This window comes from Drosophila ficusphila, unplaced genomic scaffold (genome assembly GCF_018152265.1).
Source record: "Drosophila ficusphila isolate 14025-0441.05 unplaced genomic scaffold, ASM1815226v1 contig_414, whole genome shotgun sequence".
Lineage (NCBI taxonomy): Eukaryota > Metazoa > Arthropoda > Insecta > Diptera > Drosophilidae > Drosophila > Drosophila ficusphila.
In genome coordinates this window covers 22,323,680-22,345,443 of record NW_025064328.1, presented here as the reverse complement: position 1 = coordinate 22,345,443, position 21,764 = coordinate 22,323,680, and the positions used below count along the sequence as shown (strand labels likewise).

At 38.2% G+C, this 21,764-nt stretch overlaps 2 protein-coding genes across 5 annotated transcripts in view; both read left to right on the top strand.

Annotated features, from left to right (window-relative positions):
* The first annotated feature begins 739 nt into the window (after positions 1-739).
* LOC108101621 (inactive dipeptidyl peptidase 10) overlaps positions 740-21,764 on the top strand; it is a 319,002-nt gene continuing 297,977 nt past the window's right edge. For all 4 annotated transcript variants that reach the window (XM_043208357.1, XM_043208356.1, XM_043208358.1 and 1 more), the window contains exon 1: positions 740-1,285. The gene's annotated coding sequence lies outside the window, so the exon portion shown is untranslated. The remainder of the gene's footprint in view (positions 1,286-21,764) is intronic.
* On the top strand, positions 8,056-10,334 carry LOC122320131 (piggyBac transposable element-derived protein 3-like). The gene is made up of 2 exons (XM_043208360.1): positions 8,056-8,936; positions 8,995-10,334. The coding sequence occupies exons 1-2, from the start codon at positions 8,174-8,176 to the stop codon at positions 10,080-10,082; spliced, it is 1,851 nt and encodes a 616-aa protein (XP_043064295.1). The 5' UTR covers positions 8,056-8,173; the 3' UTR covers positions 10,083-10,334.

Sequence of the window (21,764 nt, the reverse complement as noted above, 5' to 3'; positions counted from 1 at the left end):
TTCAATTTCTTTTGACACTCACACCTCTCACCCTTTTTTCTACAGCTGTAAACCACTACAGCTGTTTTGCCACAGAAATGATTTCGGCTTAAAAATCGTCTTCTCGCTCAAGTAAGCATACTACATACGCACTGGTTTGTTCTCACACACGCAACCGCATTCTATTTTTAGATTTTTACGCTCTCAACTTTGTGAGAACGCGCTGAGAGCGAGAGAGGATAGAAGAGGATAATCCATCCGAAAATCCATAACGCGCCTAAAGAAGTTTCACTTCAATAATAAATATATAAAAAGTAATGGGAAAAATAGCGAAATTTAGAAAAATAAGTATAATTACCATACAGTACGGTTGCTGAAATTATTATATTTCACTAGGCCGACCTGGCCCAGTCTTTCCAGAATAATTTATTTTAAATAACAGGTCGTCTGAAAGAAGTCGTCTTAGACCAGCTATTATTCCTTTACCTCCTATCATGGTTTTAAACAAGCCTTTTATACTAAAAAACAAATAAAATTATTTTGAAAACATAATATATTTAAAGCAAATCAGTTTATACACAAATCAGCTGCATGAATTTAATAAAATGTAAACTATTACCACTGAGATTTGTACATATTTATTCAAATCTAATGCTTTGAATTGGTTCTTTACGAAAGATTCGCTTTATGAATGTACATACATATGTATAACCTTGTTTCATATACATATAAATACGAAACTACCCTATTGCAACAAAAAGTAAGTCGAAATGGGAATCCTTTACAAAAAAGTTGCCGGTTGATTCGTCGTAAAAGATGAGGCAATTAATGCACACTTTAAAGCGATAATATACTCAAAAAGGTTTAAATTCAAATAATTCAAACTTTTTGATTTTTGTTTTCATTTGATTTTAAGCATACTTATAAAAACAGGATTTTACTTCAATGTTGCTTGTCGATTAGTAAAAGCCAAAAGATGAGCTAAATTAATAAAATTGTGTAGATTGGGGGCTATTTTTATTATCATAAAACACAGATAAAAATAAAAATTTAATAACTAAATGATGTGTATAAATTTGTGAAACTATTCATGTGCGAAAGCTATAAAAAAAATAAATGGACTTTAAAAGTATAATCAAAAGTGACAAAATTACACTAAACGTCAAATTTCCGTCGCTATAAAGAAGTCAAACAAGTAAAGAAAAACCAAAAACACAAGTGTAAAAATTAGATTGTCATTTTATTTAATTTAAGGAAGCGTTTGCAAGCTTGATGCTTCAACTGTATACATACATTTAAAACATAGGTAAGTTTTAACGCATTACAAATCGTTGCAGGCAGGGGCGGACGCCCCTCAGAAATCACACACTTTTTCAAAACCCCCTACAGCACATAGTCTTTCAACCAATCAAAAAAGTTTTTAGTAGCCCACCTTGGACTAACAAATTTTTGATCGGAACCCACCAAATTTTTGTCTGCGTCTGCCCCTGGTGGCAGGAACCACCGTTTCAACTCAGTTATTATCACTATGTAGAGTTCGGATAGTCATGCAAATGCATGTTGGCATGCATATTGTGCATATTTCATTCCTTAGAGCATATTTTGATCGAAAGTGCATGTTCGAGCATATTTTAATATTTCATTCATAAAAACTGATAATAATTTAGCTGTGACATATGAAAATCATTCTGATGCGAATAACAACAAAAAATATAATTCATTCTATTACAAATTAAATGTGTATAAGATTATTGCGTGGAATTGAAAGTAAATTGACTTTCACGTTGTTTATTTTCATCAAATGATCAACACTAGGTACATTGATAACTTATTAATGGATTCTCAATGACTAATCATAATAAACGCTTTATTATTATTATATTAATTATTTATTATATTATTCTTAAATTATCATTCGTCTCGTGGCATTCAAAGTTATCGGTTGTTTTAAATCAAATTTGTACTGCGTATGAAAGTCGAATTCCCCAAAGTATTTCGGACTGATAGGTCAGTTTTATTTTGTACGTATTGTGAATGTGCAGTTCAAGGAAAAAAATATTCCAAGTAAATCAGCATATTGCATCAATAAAACACAAAGCTGCCAAAGATAGAATGAAGGAAAATGCCGATCAGGGAAGCCAATCGTTAAAATAGGATCTTGAACCAAAACCACACCAAATTTGTCGAAGTTCAATGTGAATCTGTGCAAAACTTTAGCTTTTAAATAAAGAACCGCCTTTTCCAACATATTATGACTATTTTTTGCATGATTCTTTCATATTTTATTGTATTTTTGAATGCATATTCTTGAGCATATTTTGCTATTTTTCGTGCATATTTGCATGCATATTTTGGCCTTTTTTCATGCATAACTATCCGAGCTTTAATTATCACTTAAAAATTTTTAAATAATTTTTTTATGTTATTATTACCTTGGCGAATTAATGTTAGTTCATAACCATAAGGATTATATTTATTACATTAAAAAATTTTAATAAATAAATAAATATCGGTACTTAATGATTTTATACGTGAACCGACAATAGTCAGTCACAAAAGTATTATTTGATCGGTTAGAAAAAAAAGTGTGTGCGTACAAAGTACACATGTCAGAAGTGAAACTTCTTTGGCGAACTAATTTATCAGTCTTGTCTATATTTATACAAATCTAAAACTTTAGATTTCCGAGACTTAAAGAAAGGGAAAAAGGAAGATATGTTAGTATTTTAATTGTCTTTAAAATATTAAAAGTGTTAAAAATTAATATAAATTATAAATTTAGTTTTTTAAATTTATTTCTTCAATATTTACACTATTCGACACGTTTCCTATGAGTATTGTTTTTTAAAAACAAGAAAATAAGCTAGCTTCGGCTTGCCGAATACCCTTGCAGTCATCAGATATGTCGAACAAAATGCATAAAGGCTGAACAACAACGAAGCTAGGACGATTTTGCTATTCATTATACCCTTGCAGAGCAAAGGGTACTATAATTTTGGCCAGAAGTTTGCAACGCAGTGAAGGAGACACCTCAGACCCCATGAAGTATATATATTCTTGATCAGCATCACGATCAGAATCCAAATCCGTCTGTACGACTGTCCGTCTGTCTGTCTGTCCTCCTGTCGGTTTCTATGTAAACTAGTCTCTCAGTTTTAAAGCTATCTCGCTGAAACTTTCGCAAAAGGTGTGCAGTTATTGCACGCAGTATATAAGTCGGAACGAGCCGGATCGACCGACTATATCGGATAGCTCCCATACAAGAGAATGAAATAAAAAATTCTTACTCCTTTGTTTTTGATCAGATCGACTTGATTCCTTCCAGATGGCGTTTTCTATCTGCTATTGAATTTCGTATTAAATTTTGTCAAAATCGGATAACTCTATCATACATATAGCTGCCATAGGAGAGATCAAAAAATATACATATAAATAATGAAAAAAAAATTATAATGTCGTGGTTTTTAATGCCATGAGCATGATTTTTGGAACATCAAGTTTTTTAAATACTCTTAAATCGAGAAAAAAATTTCATAAAAATCGTAGTACTCCGATTCATATAGCTGCCATAGGAGAGATCGAAAAATCTATATATAAATAACGGAAATAAAATAATAACATCGTTGTTTTTCATCAGACAATCATGATTTTTTAAATAAAGAATTTTCTAATGAGTCTTGAGTTACAATTTAAATTTCATCAAAATCGGACGACTATATCATATAGCTGTCATATGAACAATTTGGAAAATTAATAGAAAAATCGTCATAGCTTTGATGCCGTTTAGCTTTTATGTATTTTGTTTGACATATTTAGTGACTGCAAGGGTATATCAGCTTCAGCTTGCCGAAGTTAGCTTTCTTTCTTGTTGTCTATAGATCATATGGCAGCTATATGATATAGTTGTCCGATTTTGACCAAATTTAATTCGTAATTCAAGAGTCGTGGAAAAACTTTATATTCCAAAAATCATGCTTATCCGTTGAAAAACAACGACGTTATAATTTTTTTCCACTATTTATATATATATTTTTCGATCTTTTGTATAGCAGCTATATGAAAGAGTTATCCGATTTTGATAAAATTTTATCCGAAATTCAATAGTAGTTAGAAAACTCCATCTTGAAGAAATCAAGCCGATCTGATCAAAAACAACAGCATGAGAATTTTTTGTTTCACTCTCTCGTATGGGAGCTATCAGATATAGTCGACCGGTCCTGCCCGTTCCGACTTATGTATGTATATACTGCTTGAGATAACTACACACCTTTTGGGAAAGTTTTAGCAAGATAGCTTTAAAACTGAGAGACTAGTTTACATAGGAACAGACAGACGCACAGACGTACATTCGTATTTCGATTCTGATCGTGATGCTGATCAAGAATATGTATGTATACTTTATTGGGTCTAAGGTGTCTCCTTCACTGCGTTGCAAACTTCTGACAGAAATTGTAATACCCTTTGCTCTGCAAGAGTATAATAATATAGTAAAAACATCTGAGAAGACAATAAATTCTTTCCGGCAAAGTTTTTCGCTTAAAAAACATGGCAATGTTCTAAAAACGGGTTGTCTCGCAGCTATTTTAACAAATAACAAGGTAGCATTTTTAAAAAAGAATAAATTTCCTAGCCCATTTTTAGCAAAAGCCCCTAAAGCGCAACTTTAACAATTATAAGTTAAAATCTGGAACTTTTATAGTTATCATTAATTTACAATGATTTTGTATAAATTTATATTGAGGTCAGGTATTTTTACTATTAACAAAAAATCACGAGGAATTTAATTTAATATTCAACATCTGAGATTTTACTATATTATTTTTAAACAAGATAAGAAGCTTATGTATGTATATACCCTTGCAGTCATCAAATACATACATATGTATGTATTTACATATGTCGAACAAAATACAACATCGAAGCTATGACGATTTTCCTATTAATTTTCCATATTTTCGACTATTGTTTATATGGCAGCTATATGACATGGTTATACGATTTCGATAAAATTTAATTCGTAATTCAAGAGTGGTTAGAAAACTCTATGTTCCAAAAATTATGCTTCTCTGATGAAAAAAATGGATAAGAATTAAGGTGCCAATCAAAAATAGTTAATGCATAGTTAAGCTGTAATAAGCTAATACATCAATTAAACTGTTAATATTAGAATTTCTTTTGACACTCACACCTCTCACCCTTTTTTCTACTGCTGTAAATTAATTCGTTTTGGCACAGAAAGGATTTCGGCTTAAAAATCGTCTTCTTGCTCAAGTAAGCATACATACATACATACGCACTTACTTGTTCTCACATACGCAACCGTATTCTATTTTTAAATTTTTACGCTCTCAACTTTGTGCGAGCGCGCTGAGAGCGAGAGAGGATAGAAGAAGATAGAGAGATCGTTCGTCAGTGGTTAGAGAGGGATGGGGATGTGTTGCGTAACCGAAAAATGTGACGCGTAACCGAAAAATGTGACGCGTAACCGAAAAATGTGACGCGTAACCAAAAAAAATGTGACGCTAAATTTTTTGCAACGCCGATAAAGAAGTTTCACTTCAAAAACTCATATTTTTAATTTAATTGACCCAAGGATACGTATTGTAGGTATCTATCGTATAAAAAACAAGAAAGGAAGGTAGCTTCGACAAGCTGAAGCTTATATACCCTTGCAGTCTTCAAATATTTCGAACAGAATACCCAAAGGCTAAACATCATCGAAGCTACGACGACTTTTCTATTAATTTTCCATATTTTTGACTATTGTTCATATGGCAGCTATATGATATAGTTGTCCGATTTAAAAAAAAAACTTGATACTCAAAAAATCATAGTCGTGTGATGAAAAACAATGACGTTATCAATTAAGGGGCACAACTAGTGTAAAGTTTTAAAAAAATCAAAAAATTTTTTTTTTTTATATTTCGGTAGATTACACCTTTAAAAATAACATATTAAAATTTAAAATCGATATCTCAAATAGTTCTTGAGTTATAACAATTTAAAGAGCAGCCGCTCTCATAACAGTGCAAACGATCATTTTATCTTTAAACGCGTTTTTCTCGAAACAGCATTTTCCAAATTTGCTGCAGTGATAACTCAAAAACTAGTGATCCAATCACTACCAAATTTTTTTACATGTTCTTTATATAGTTCTACGTACCATGAACTATCGGTTTTTTAATCCGATCAAAAACAGGCCAAAAACGACCAAAATTTTGGTTAAAATTCGACTTTTTTGTTTAAAACGCTGCCATTTTGTCATTTTTTGATATTTTTTTTTATCGTAGTTCATGGTATGGAAAATATTATCTAGTTTAACGAGAATTTTTCATTTTTGATTTCGTCCACGGAGAGGGCCGGAATCACTGCAGCAGTTAAGGCACTTTTTTTTTTTAGCGCCGTTGGAGATCGACTCTAACTTAAAAAATATTTAACTTTTTTCTTTAAAAATTTCACTATACATTCTTTAAACATGTATAAATATATTCTGAAAATTTGAAAAGAATTGATCAAGTAGTTTTTTTTATAAAAATTCCCAAAAATCACCTTTTTTTTAGGCCGTCACACTAGTTGTGCCCCTTAATTTCCATTGATTCTATATATATTTTTTGATCTCTCCCATGGCAGCTATATGATAGAGTTATCCGATTTCGATAAAATTTAAACCGAGATTCAATAGTAGTTATAAAACGTCATCTGGAAGAAATCAAGTCGATCTGATCAAAAACAGCTGCGTGAGAATTTTTTATTTCATCCTCTCGTATGGGAGCTATCCGATATAGTAGGCCGATCCGGCTTATATACTGCGTGAAATACTTAAACATCTTTTGGAAAAGTTTCAGCAAGATAGCTTTAAAACTGAGAGACTAGTTTGCGTAGAAATGGACAGGAGGACAGACGTAAAGACGTATTTCAATTCAGATCGGGATGCTTATCAAGAATTTATATACTTTATGTGGTCTGAGGTGTCTTCTTCACTGCGTTGCAAACTTCTGGCCAAAATTATAATACCCTTTGCTCTGCAAGGGTATAAAAAGACCATAAAAAGACCGAAACATATTTTTTTTGTATACGCACGTAGTCCCACAGCCCACTACCCGTCTAACCGATCGAGGGGCGACAGCCGTGTATCGTACGGCACGATTCGCGGAAATTTCGACGCGATGTTAAAAGAAGGAAGGAGGAAAAAAAATTAAAAAACGAAAGAAATTTTTAATTTATTTTTATACCCTTGCAGAGCAAAGTGTATTATAATTTCAGTCAGAAGTTTGCAACGCAGTGAAGGAGACACCTCAGACCCCATAAAGTATATATATTCTTGATCAGCATCACGAGTAAAATCAGAATACGTCTGTCCGTCTGGCTATCTGTCCGTCTGTCTGTTTCTCTTCAAACTAGTCTCTCAGTTTTAGAGCTATCTTGCTGAAACTTTCCCAAAAGGTGTATAGTTATTGCACGGAGTATATAAGTCGGAACGAGCCGGATCGGCCGACTATATCGGATAGCTCCAATACGAGAGAATGAAATAAAAAATTCTCAGGCCGTTGTTTTTGATTAGATCGACTTGAATTCTTCCAGATGGCGTTTTCTAACTACTATTGAATTTCGGATTAAATTTAATCAAAATTGGATAACTCTATCGTATAGCTACCATAGGAGAGATCGAAAAATATATATAGAATTAATGGAAATAAATTGATAACATCGTTGTTTTTTATCCCATGAACATGATTTTTTGAATATCAAGTTTTTTAACCCTTTCATGCCCACTGTTGCCTGTAGGCAACATTGACTTTAAGTTTAAATTTCGGTTACGATTCAAAATTTTTGTGGACTTTTTTTTTTTATTGGGGATTCCCCTTATTAATGTTCTTTAATTTTTGGTAATTTTTGCGAATGCAGCTGCAGCGTGTGCTGAGTTATCACTAAAGATTCGAAGCGACCACAGCTGCCGAAAAATTTTACAAAAAAGTGTCCGTGCAAATAGTGCGATTAATTAAAATTAGTGACAAATACTAATAAAATAAGTACGTACATATCTTTAAAACAGGTAAGACTATGATAAAAGTATAAAGTTGGGCTTGAAAATTGTTTAATAACGAGTGTGGATTTTTTCAAAAGTAAATGTTGCCTACCGGCAACATTGGTCATAAGAGGTTCGCAAGTAATAAATTGTTTGTACTCATTAGGCATGCGTCCGAAGGGATTAAGCGAATTGGAAATTCAAAAAATTTGCGAATTCGATTGGGAAGATTCAAACGACGAAGATGAAAATGAAGGGGAGGAGGATAAAATGGATGTCTTGGAGGCATTCATAGAAGAAAGTCTGCAGGACATAATACAGCAAGGTGGAAATATTGAAGATGAGCTTATGAAAAGTACCGTGCTTAATACAATACAAAGCGACTTTGATGAAACAGTCCAACAAATTTATGAAAAAATCGATTTAAATAGTTTGAGATGGAGACATGCCTTAAAAGGAAAGGAGATGGACACTGAATGGAAAAGCCATGTGACTGCAGGCATCATAAAAAGTCCCGTTGAATATTTCAATTCATTTTTGGATGATGACATTTTCGAAAAGATATGCTTGGAAACTAATAAATACGCCTTTCAAGATAAAGGAGTGGAGCTGAAGTGTGAGGTATGGGAGTTGCGAAGATATATAGGCATACTGCTCTACCTAGGCGTAGTCAAAATTCCAACAACGCGTATGGCATGGACAAATAATTTTAAGTTATCCGCAGTATCAGACGCATTGCCACGGAATAGATTTGAAAAAATAAAATCAAATTTTCACATAAATGATAATTTAAAGCAACCCGGGAAAGGAGAAGATAACTATGACAAACTTTATAAGATCCGTCCCTTACTAAATAAATTAAAAGAGAAGTTTAATGAAATATCCCAAGAGGAATACCAAAGCTGTGATGAACAGATGATTTCCTTCAAAGGTAAAAGTAGTTAAATTTATTTGCAATATATGAGTTTTTAATTTAATTTTTATTTCAGGTCATCATAGTTTAAAGCAGTACCTCCCTAAAAAGCCGCACAAGTGGGGCTTTAAAATGTTTTCTAGAGCTGGGGTGTCTGGCATTATATATGACTTTTGCCTTTACGTTGGAGACGGAACCTGTAAGTCTTATGGACTTGGACTGTCTTCAGATATTGTTTTGCATTTAGCTTCAAACATTCCTGAAAATCAAAATTTTAAACTATTTTTTGATAACTGGTTTACTTCAGTAAGCCTAATGATAGCATTAAAGGAAAGGGGTATCTTAGCAGTTGGCACTATTCGCAATAACCGTCTAAAAAATGTCAATCTTCTTAATGAAAAACAGTTAGCTGACAAAGGCAGGGGATCTTTTGACATAAAGGTCGAAGGAACTTATAACTTGATCTCGTGTCGCTGGTATGATAACAAATGTGTTCAGCTTCTTTCAAATTATATTGCTGATACACCAGTTTCTGAGTGCATGCGTTGGTGCCGCAAAGAAAAAATCATGGTTAAAATACCTCGGCCAGCTATTGTAGATAGGTATAATAGAAACATGGGTGGTGTTGATCTATCAGATATGCTATTAGAATTATACAAAGTAAATCATCGCTCAAAAAAATGGTACATGCGAATCGTGTATTGGTGTATAAATGTGACAGTGGTGAATAGCTGGCTACTGTATCGCCGAGATCATAAGAAATCTCTTGAAGGAACAAAACATATGCCACTTATAAGCTTTCAACTAGATATTGCCATAGAGCTACTTAATGCTAATGTGGTACGATCCCGAAAAAGAGGTCGGCCTGCATTGGCTTTATTAAATTTTAGCTCTCCAAGCTCATCAACCGATCTTGTAGATCGAAGTTCTCCAGCTTCTTCCAAAGGGATTGAATCCCCAAAATCTTCATTTCCAAAGAGGCCTTATGTTATGGCTCCAGCAAAGGCAAAAAGATACGACCAAATCGGTCACTGGGTTCAGTGGGGATCAAAAGGTAGATGTAGAATGTGTAGTAAAGGCTTTCCCAGGACAAAATGTTCAAAATGTAATGTCCATTTGTGCTCAAACCCAAAAAAAAATTGTTTTTTACTGTATCATACCTAAACTAACACAGAAAAATAAAAATTGTTATCAAAAATCTCATTATTGTCTTCTCTTTTAAAGGTAATATTACTCATACGTACGTACTTATTTACATATATGTATGGACAAATGTTGCCTAAAGGCAACATTGCAGTAAGGACATACCAAAGGACTTAGAGTATCGAAAATCGATATGAACGTTACTTGGGGTTCCTATTAATCATTTATGGCGTTAAATATTTTCTATGTGTCCCCAGATTAATTTGGGCATGAAAGGGTTAACAACTCTTATATTGAGAAAAAAGTTTTATACAAATCGGACAACTATATCTTATAGCTGTCATAGGAAAGATCGAAAAATCTATATAGAAATAACGTAAGTAAAATTATAACATCGTGGTTTTTCATCAGACAAGTATGATTTTTTGAAATATAGAGTTTTCTTACGACTCTTTAATTACGAATTAAATTTGATCAAAATCGGACAACTATATCATATAGCTCCCATATGATCTATAGTCGGAAATATAGAAAATTAATAGAAAAATCGTTAAAGCTTCAATGCTGTTTAGCCTGTATGCATTTTGTTCGACATATTTGATGACTGCAAGGGTATATAAGCTTTGACTTGCCGAAGCTAGCTTCCTTTCTTGTTTATTTTAAATTTAACGATCTAATTTTGGACAGAAATGTTAATACTAATTGCTTAAGGTGCTGCAGAGAGTCAGAAAAGGATAATATAAAAAAAAGTCTATTGTAGTCATTCCTACTTAATCTACTTGGTACCGAGAAATTTAGTCTACTCAACAAGTAAGGACTGTCAATTTCACCACCTATAAGGTTATGAATAAATACAGTACCAAGCATCGATCTATGGTTAGTAAGGGAGGGCAAGTTACTGAAAAGCAATCTTTGAGAATAGGAGGGTAGGAATAGGTTGGCATTCCAGTTTAGGCGAATCCAGTTTAGGCTGATTCTATGCGATCAGCAGGTACTCCGTATTGAGGACTCCAAACGGGTACCCCATACTCAAGAATTGGCCGGACGAAAGACATAAATAAAGCCTTAGTAATGTAAGGATCCTCAAAATTCTTCGACCATCGTATAATAAATCCAAGCATTCCCCTAGCTTTATTAACCATGTTCGAAATATGAAGAGAGTATTTAAGTTTAGGGTCCAAGAGGACGCCAAGATCGTCAACAAGCGTTATTGTTTCCAGGGTATTACCACTTAGCGAATAGGTGAGATTACGTGAATTGACCCGACAAAACGTCAACACACCAGTTTTGAAAATTGTTTAGGTCTGCTTGAAGGTTTGAATGACGGGAGTATTCATTATACTGCAGACACAGTTTTACATCGTCCGCGTATATAAGTACGCGGGAATGCGCAATAATCAATGGAAGATTATTAATGAACAAGGTAAAAGTAATGGACCCAGATGGCTTCCTTGTGGTACCCCAGAGGTAACTCTGAGGAGACTACTTAAGGAATTTTTGGAAAAGGACTCTTTGCGTTCGGCCACGGAGATAACTTAAGATTAAACTTAAAAGATCTGCTGGAAACCCTATCATGTCAAGTTTGCGAATCAATAGGAAGTGATTTACAGAGTCAAATGCTTTACTTAAGACTGTGTAAATGACATCAGTTTGAAAATGATTTTTAAAGCCATTTATCACGAAGGATATGAGCTCTAAAAGATTCGTTGTAGTAGACCTGCGTTTCTTAAATCCGTGTTGGCATGGATATATGACTGATCTACTAAGGTGCTGCAAGTGAGGAGTTATTGCTCGCTCAAAAGCTTTGAAATTGCTGACAATTTAGAAATACCTCTATAATTGCTGGCATCCGTATTGTTTTTTATGAAGGGGAATAACAAATGACTCCTTCCAAACAAGGGAAAACTGACAAGTTTGTAGGGATAGAGTAAACAGCTTGAGAAGGGGTTTACACAATGCATTAGCACAATGTTTAAGAACGCACCCAGGAATCCCTTCAGGACCTGGGGAGTAAACTGGTGTAACACGCTGACGATCCAAAAAAAGGCAGCTTTCGTTTAAAGTGGGACGAAATATTAAGTTCGACTTAGGTATGGCGTATAAATTGCTCACTTGAATCAGACACTGTGGAGTAAGTTGTTTGAAAGAATTGGGCGAACAGATCGGCTATTGCCTGATCAGTATTAGCCGTCATACTTTCAAACGAAAGTGAAGCCGGAAAGGAACATGATCTGCGCTTAGTGTTAACAAAATTATAAAACTGTTTAGGATCCCGTAAAAACTGGGACTTGCAACGGACTAAATAATTTTAACACTGAGCGTTAAGCAGAATAAAGTTTGAGCGTGCTCCTATGTATTTTCCAAAAACAGACTGACAACCTGAAACCTTATATTTTTTATAAAGTCTGGACTTTAGATTCCTAAGATGTGTCAACTCTTTGCTAAACCAAGGTGGTTTATTGGATGTTGACGGGTTATACAGCGGAACACACGAGTTAAAAAACAATTTGATTGCCGAATAAAAAATTGTAATGGCGTCTTCCATATTATTGTAGGAATAGAAATCGGACCAGTCATTGCCAGATATAAAATGATTAAGTCTTAGAAAGTTAGCCTTGCGAAAACAACGAATTCGCTTGGCTGCCTTTGTAGCATTATTCTTCACTTTTATACCAGTGTTGATAGTCACCTCGAAAGCAGGATGATACGGATCTTCAGGCAGCGTAAGTGGTGGATCTACTGCAATAAGGACGCCCCCTCCCCGTCTAGAGGGACAGTCATGCCTATATATTGTGTACTTACCGTGAAAAATGAAGCTAAAAATCTAAATGATGGGAAAAAATGATTCCGCTGTTGTTTTTAACACATGAGCATGATTTTATGGAACAACAAGTTTTTTAACTACTGTTTTTTAAATTTCATAAAAATCGGACAACTATACCATATAGCTGTCATAAGAAAGATCAGAAAATGTACATAAAACTAACGGGAACTACTTCATAGTATAAAACAAAATCTTTTTTCTGTCCCTATTTACGCTTAAATCTTTAAAACTACGCAGGGACGGATGCAGGCGGTGGTCCGGGGGACTCGGACCTGAAACCTGGACTCCCTTTTCATAAAATGGCGTTGAAAGTAGATTGTCCTGTTATTTTATTAATAAACCTGAATCCACCTAAACTTTGCAATGGCACGCCATTCTTGGTAAAATCACTAAAAGCTTCCATAATAAAGTGCACAATTCTTTCAGGTTACGGTACCGGAGAAGATGTTTTGATTCCTCTGATCCCTCTAATACCATCGGATTACCCTTCCAAGATGTTTTTACCAGAAACTGTAAACGGTTAAGTTTCTGGTAAAAACATCTTTTGCAATGACCATTAATAAATCACAGGGCTAAACCTTCAACTTTGCAAGCTTAGATTTAAGAGTTGACTGTTTTTCTTATGGCCAACTGTATGTCAAAAAGAAAGCTAGCTTCGGCAAGCCAAAGCTTTTATATCCTTGTAGTCAGGCCCGTCGAGAGGGAATTTCGGGCCCGGGGGGTACAACTCACGGGCCCCCATATAATAAGAAATATTTTCGAAAATAACGAAAGTTTCAAATATATTTTATTTCTACTACTACTCGAATAATAAAGATCAATATAAAAATTAGAGTGTAATGAGAAATTTTATTTTCTGACAAAAATAAAGTGTTGCGAAATGGACACAATATTCGAGAATGGCGTGAACACAAAAGGCAAGGACTCGTAACATGACGGTTATAAAAAAAGGACTAATTTTCAAGTTATCGTCGCTATCACGGTTAGTTTTTATCCACTTAAATTCGCTTTTCGCGCTTTTGCAGAGGCAAAGGAATCGATTATTACGCTGAAATCCAACTGCCTTGCTAACTCCGCCTCCAAACATAGGTAAAATCGCCAGACCAGTTAGACGCTCTTGTGTAGAACAAGATCTGTGAAAGTTTTTAACTCGCGATAAAACACTGAAAGAGCGTTCTCCACTAGCGACACTGACAGGGAGCGTACAAAAAATTCTCAAAGCAACACAGACATTTGGAAAAAGATTCTGAAGATTTTTTGAGTACAGAGCGTTCAGCAATGCAAATGGAGGAAGGTTTTTTTCAAAATTATCTACATATATATGTTTGAGGTGGACGATTTCATCTTTTAACTCTTCGGAAACATCAGCTACGTACTTCTTCGTGAATTCTACGGCAGACGTCTGAAGAGTATCTTCATCCAACGTGGTGAATTTCCATAAAAAAGAGAACACTTCGTTCAAATTTTTTATTGCTTGAGATCCTTCACTTCGTCAAGTGCTTCTTGTATTGCAGAAAGGTATTTCGCGAAAGGTTTAACGGCGTCAAGTCTTGCAGACCATCGCGTATCGGACTAACTGTGAAGGGAAGAGGGAATTTTCTTTTGAAGGAGTTCCCATCGTTGACACCTGGACTTAATATGTTATAACATTTCTGAACGACTCCGAAAAATGTTATAGCTTTTGGACAACATTCAGCGGAATAGACACCACAAAGATTCAGGCTATGAGCTCCGCACGGTGAATAGACAGCGTATGGATTTTCTTCACAAATGATGCTTTGCGCCCCTTGGTACTGACCACTCATGTTTCTTGCGTTGTCATATCCTTGTCCCCGGCAGTCGATCAATGGAATTTTATATTTGCCCAACGTTCCACGGATCAGGTTCGCGATGTCTCGACCAGTTTTTTTTATTACAATCAGCAAAGGTCAGGAATCTTTCCTTGATTGTAAATGTCATTTCTTTTTCATCGAAACGAAGGAAGCGCAGCACAAAAGTTGTTTGTTCCACATGTGAAGAATCAGGCGTTGAGTCAACAATCACAGCATAATATTTAGCATCTTCTCGTTCTTTCAAAATTTCTTCTTCTACATGTCGGGCACACAGTTCTATGAATTCATTTTGGATTTCATGAGACAGATAGTGGACTTGCAATCGATGATGACTTTGTTGGGAGTTCTTGACCTTCTGCAAATGATCACGTAACACAGAATCATAGTGACTTATCAACTCCAAAACTCCCAAAAAGTTCCCGTTGTTCGGATTTCCGATGAGATCACTAACTCCCCTTAAAGCCAAACCTCTTTCGCCCAGAAACAAAATTGTGTCCAGAATTCTTTTCAAAATTTCTCTCCATTTCTTCGCTTCGCTTGCTACTTGCATGGACAACAATGCATCAACTGAAGAGTCGTTTTTAAGTCTTGTTTCAAAAGCACGCCATTTGACATAGCATTGAATATGGTCTTGATTATATTCGTGAGCTGGTAGCCTCTCGTACAGTTTTTTCCACGTTTGGTTTTTGGAGTACCCCTCGGGATGACAAAGAAGAGAACGACTTGCTGCAGTACTTAATCCAAATAGACGACATGGCAAACAAAAAAAAGCTTCAAGAGTCCGACTCCAGACTAACCAATTCCGTTCAACTTTTTCTTTGTTTGGTAAATTTTTGGAAAGCAATGAAATTGGGAAGGGCTCATTTAATCGATATCGAGGAAATTTTGTTGGCATTTTCTCATGACCACGACGGATAGCATTTTCAGTCAGTTGTGGATTCAAAATCGTATCTTTCAGTGTGCCAATATCAAAATTGTTCAGTTTCTCTGCTCGGTCGAATTGTTCTTGAACTTCCGGAAACGATTTAAGGGTTTCCGAGTCATGTTTTTCATTGCTTTTTTCTTTTTCAATTGCTTGTTCACGATCGTTTATTCCACATAAAACATCTTCCAAAGCTCCTTTTGCTCCTGGTGATGGATTTGCTGCCATGAACTTGTCCGCTGTCTTGTCATTGTTTTCAGACAGTATACTTTGCTGTGGAGAAGAATCCGCTGGTGATTGCAACTTTAAATAAAAGTTAAGGGATGTCTGTTTTTTTGCTCTTCTTTATTTTTTTTCTCGCGTTCTGCACGCTCTTTGCGCTTTTCAGAACCAGCTTTGTGTTGGTACATTTTCTTAAAAAAAACGAATTTTCGTCAGAATTGCGTACTTATCTTCATAAGTAATTAAATAATTTAAAAGTTATTTTGAGAATGTCAAGATATTCGTGAATTCTCAATAAGATTTTTTAGTGGAAACTTGTTTCGAAAATAACTCACGAAAAATCAGGCTCCGTATTGTCATTGCCACTGATCATTTTCAGTGCTGCCAACTTTTCCTTAAAAAAGCTGTCTTCGACTGGAAGAACGGTTCCTTAAATTCGTTACTTTTAAGACACATTTCCACATTCACCAAATTGGCGGGAAAAGTAATCATCTGTTGAGTATTGGACAGAATTCTGACTGACTAACACTTGTTATATAAAAAACGAAAGTTTCTGAACTGCATTAAAAAGATTTCAGACAGTTTTGCAATGCCCGTTGAAAAATAATTGAATTTGAACGGTATGATGCAGATATGCATCACCACCATGTAAAGGGTTAAAAGTATTTTTAAAAGTATTCTTAAGAATATTCTTAAAAGTAGCAATCGTTGCATTGATGGATCACTATTCATTGATTATGTTTTGCTGAACGCAACCTAAGGCTCCACATCTTAGTGATTTCTTTAAAATATCGCGGAGCACTTTTTTGTTCACAGTTTATTTGAGCTTTCGCCAAAAATCCGGGCCCCTCTCCGAAGTCCGGGCCCGGGGGAAACACCCCCCCCCTGTCGCCGGCCCTGCTTGTAGTAATCAAATACGTCGAACAAAATTCATAGAGGCTAAACAACATCGAAGTTTCTGTATTTTTGACGATTGTTCATATGAAAGCTATCTGATATAGATGTCCAATTTTTATGAAATTAAATCCGAAATTCAAGAGTCATTGGAAAAATCAATATTTCAAAAATTATGTCTTTTTTTGCTGAAAATTTTTTTTTCGTTAATTTCCGTTAATTCTACAAAGATTTTTCGATCTTACCTATGGTAGCTATATCATAAAGTTGTCCGATTTTTATGCATTTTTTTCTGGATTCAGGGGTATAAAAAATGGATCTTGCTACTGTCAATGAGAATAGACGTGTTTTTATATCGCTCCGCCGTGTAATTAAAAATACACATACAAATATACAGCCGAATTCCATTTCGCGTGAGTACGGAGAGAGCACGCTCGCTCTCTCCCGCCTTATTATGTCCAAGCGGCGCATCACAAAAACAGCCGTGGAGTGCCCAATGCCCGTCACCCGACCCCTACAACATTACCAACGATCTGCTGATAACAACAACTACAACTACAACAACGACTAGCACAATGCCATCGTTTAAGACGGTGACATCGACACTAACGGCGAAAACAACCACTACAATAACCACATAAACTGCAGTTTCTGTTTCGTCAGCCCTTACTGACCAGCTAGCCACTACCCAACCCAAAAATAACAAAAATGTTAATGGATCGTTAATTCAAACAGGAATCGATCGGTGCGTGCAAATTAAAAGAAAATTAAGCCCACAAGCAGCTAAAAAAAACTTTTGCATCAAAAGTCACGAAGCAAGTTGAAGCCACTGTACCAAACAATGCGCTAACAAGAAATCGATTTTCTATTTTGAGTGACCCAAAAAAAGATGATACCGCTCAAAAATCTCAGACCAAGCAACTAAGGCCACCACCAATCTTTGTACGTCAGGCAAATTGTTTTGAATTGGTCAAAAAAATAAGTGATCAAATAGGAGCAAACAATTTCTATGTTAAATCCTTAAAAACGGGTAACATAAATGATACAAAAATACAAGTGAACAACGAACAAGACTATCGATCTGTTGCCAACCTTGACAACGGAAAAAGTTACTACACATACCAACTTAAAAGTTGCAAAGGACTACAAGTAGTAATAAAAGGCATCGAAGCAGCAGTCCCTATTTATGTCGTCATAGCTGGACTTCAAGAAAAGGGCTATAATGTCAAACAGGCTATGAATATATTAAATAAAAACAAAGTTCCGCAGCCAATGTTCAAGATAGAGTTGGAGCCGGAAACTTTGAAACTAAAAAATAATGAAGTCCACCCAATATGTAAGCTTCAATATCTGCTGCACCGTAGGATCACCGTTGATAAGCCCCACATGCGGAATGGACCCGTGCAATGTATGAATTGTCAGGAATACGGTCATACGAAGACTTACTGCACTCTACGTGCAGCCTGCGTTGCCTGCGGAGATGTACACTCAACTGAGGCCTGCCCAATAAATAAGGATAACCATTCTGCAATAAAATGTAGTAATTGTGGGGGAAACCACACTGCAAATTACAGAGGTTGTCCTGTCTATAAGGAGTTGAAAAGTCGACTAGGCCAACACATAACTGCAGCTCGAAATCCTGTAACCCGAAACAGTTCTCCATTTATATCAACGACCACGATCCCGGGAGTCTCTTTTGCACAGGCTTTTAGTAACAACAACGGAACGAACGCCAAGGTATCTAAGGTGACAGTTCAGCAAACCACTGCTGATACAGTGCGGCAACAAATATTGAACCTGGCTCCAGAAACTACTGGCCAACAAGCCAATCCAAATATACAATTGCCTAATGGCGTAGAAGCAATTGTAAGGAGTTGTAAATCTCCTTACAATTTCGAGTGCAGGAGAGCTGCATAGCAACAGCGGGATGCGCTGTGTGCGATGGTTAAAAAGGGAATTAACGGCGCCAAGGACTTTGGACTCGATGCTGCGGTGAGTCTGCAGACTTTGGACCCGACAACAGCAAGTCTGCGGACTTCGGACCCGTGCAAAGAGGAGAGACCGTGAATTAACGGTACCTCGGCGGACTTTGTACCCGTTATAACGGTGAAGTCCTGGACTTTGCACCCGTATAACGGTGAAGTCGGCGGACTTTGGACCAGCACAAAAGGGAATGACCGTGAACTAACGGGACTGGTCCTGCACTTTGGACCCGATCACGCCACTTGTCCTGCACTTTGGACCCAATGACGCCACCGAAGGAGGGAAATAACGGGACCAGGGTGGCGTAAAAAAGGACGCGTGCAGGAAGCGGGACAGTCAAGTGAAAGTCGTGCAAGTGACCGTATCAACGCGAGTAAAACCCAAGGAGAATACCAAGTGCCATTTAATCCGGAATCAAGATCGCCGAGTCGAGAAGCCCAACGACGGTCACGTCTACATAAGCTGAGACTGCCAAGCTGAGATCCCGAGGGTACAAGGTAGGTTGTAGGGTGCGTCTACGAGTCTCGAAATCGACGAAGTTGGTGGAGTCTTGGCAGTGGATGTTGTGCGAAAGGTACCCGGCGTCGGTTTCCCATGAAAGATTGAGAACCTGCTGAGGGCCAGGCCGACGAAGATCCAGTGGAGTTGTGCGAAAGGTACCCGGTGTCGGTCCACACGAGAGTGAGGACCTGCTGAGGGCCAGGCCGACGAAGTCCCGACCGAACTCCGGGGTGGAGCGAAGAGTGGTGACTGCAGGCATCACTGCTTAGCCCCGCTAGGGAGGTTCTGCTTAACATCCTCCAAGGTTGTGAGAAGCTCGTAGCGAGCCTAGTACGCGACCAGTGCCCAAAAGACTCGGCAAGGCAGAGGACGCGCGACAGGCGTGCCGCCGTAGAGTCGACGCGGGAGCCATTACCGGCGTCAACGAGGGAGAGCGAGTCGTCAGGCAGCAGATCCACGAATCAATATCAAGCTGTAAATCCACAAGCAATAAACCCAACACATATTCTAAATCTAACCTAACTCTGCGTTCTTCTTTGGTCTCGGGGTCACGCAACAATAAATTTGGTGGGACGAACACACAAACTCAACTGAGCTAGCCGCACGTTTACGTAGCGAGCGGAGACATAAAAAGCAGTTCGTTACATCTGGCGCCCAAGCTCGATACTCAGACCAAAGAGGAAGTCCTGGTTGTACAACCTTAAAAAGGACGATTTCCCGGCGATCGCAAGCGCCCTAGGCATCGAGCTAGAGGGCCTTGTAGAGGAAATGAGGCGGACACTGGCCGAATTCATCGACCACTCCGAACATGATCATGAAGCGCTGGCAATTCTGGCGGCCCTGGAAAGGGATTACGCCAAATACCCGTCGGTCGGCCTGAAAGTCACCGGAGCCGAGGGCCTGGTGCGCAGCCTGGACGTGAGCAGCATGCAGAACGCCGGCAGGAGCAGCAGCCGCGACCGACGGGAGAACAGCAGGGAGAGAAAGAGCGTCAACCGCGAACAACGCGAGGAAAATGGCAGACCAGGACAGGATTATGCCAAAGTCGCAAAACAAGACAGGGAGTGGAGTTTCCGCTACGACGGGAATGAGAAGCCCCTGGAGTTCCTCGAACAAGTGGAGTGGTCGGCCATGACATACGGGCTAGACATAAACCAAATCCCGAGGGCAATGCCGGAACTGCTTCAGGGTAGAGCGCTCAAATGGTTCATCGCCAACAACAGGTTCTGGGAGACCTGGGGCGGATTTAGCCAGAGCTTCCAGGAGTTCTTCTTGCCCAGGGGGTTCATGAACAAACTCGCAGATCAGGTCAGGCAGAGGAAGCAGAACTACGGCGAAAGCTTCAAGGACTACATGGTAGACATGCAGACACTGATGCGACCCCTGGGCTTGAACAAGGACGAAATCTTGGAGCGGATTAAGGAAAACAGCACCCCGACACTACGGCTGTTTATCCGCCCCTACAGGTGCCAGAACCATCTGGATATCCAGATGGCATTAGCAGGATTTGAGGAGCTCGACCAGCAGAGGGAACGGTTCGAGCAGGAAAACGTCACAAAAGCCCTATACCATGCGCCGGCCACGAGGAGGGAGTCAGCAGCAACGTGCAGGCGCTGTCAGGAGGAGCCAGACGAGCGTAACGCACGGCCGGGGTATGTGAAAAATCCATCCCAGGCATGCCGGAGATGCGGAAGCCAAGACCACTGGGCGAAAGAATGCCGCAACAGAAGAATCGCATTCTGCTGGAGATGCGGGAAGATAGGCGTCATAAACGGCGAAAGCTGCGCACGAGCGGGAAACGCCAAGCGACCTCAGCCACCGAGGGGCGGCCAGGGATCGCAAGGTGCTGCCTCTCGAAACTAATGGGCGACCTGAAGGCGGAAGAGATGCAGCTGTCCGCCACAGTGCTCATAAACAAACGAAAAGTGAAGGCCACGGTGGACACTGGCGCCACGGCAAGCTTTATAAGCGAAGAGTTGGCGGACAGGCTGCAGGCCGCCGGTAAGGTCGTACCAACGAGAAGGCAGGTGCGCATGGCAGACGGAAGATGCGGGAGCATCCAATCACAGCTGGAGATAGTGGTTGGTCTCGGGACGAGAAAGGTGTTGATGCAGTTATTAATCCTCCCAAGAGTGATAGACGCCCTAGTATTGGGCTGGGATTTCCTCACAAAAATAGGAGCGGAGGTAAAATGCGCAGGACTCGAGGTGGCGATACCAGCAAGGAAGCGCAGACTAGGAATGCTGGAAGAAAGACTGTCGGTGGCAGTTGTAGAAACACCGGAACAGTTTTCGGAAGAGGACATCGCCAAATTCCTGAAGGAGGAGCTGAAAGCTCTAGAAGAATCAAGCGAAGCATCAAACATAGCCGTCCACAAGATCACGATGAAGGACGACCAGCCAGTGAAGCAGCGGTACTACCCAAAAAAGCCCAAAATGCAGGGGGAAATAAACGAAAAGGTAGACGAGCTACTGGAAAAAGGATGCATCGAGCCGTCAAGAAGCCCGTACAGCTCTCCAATCGTC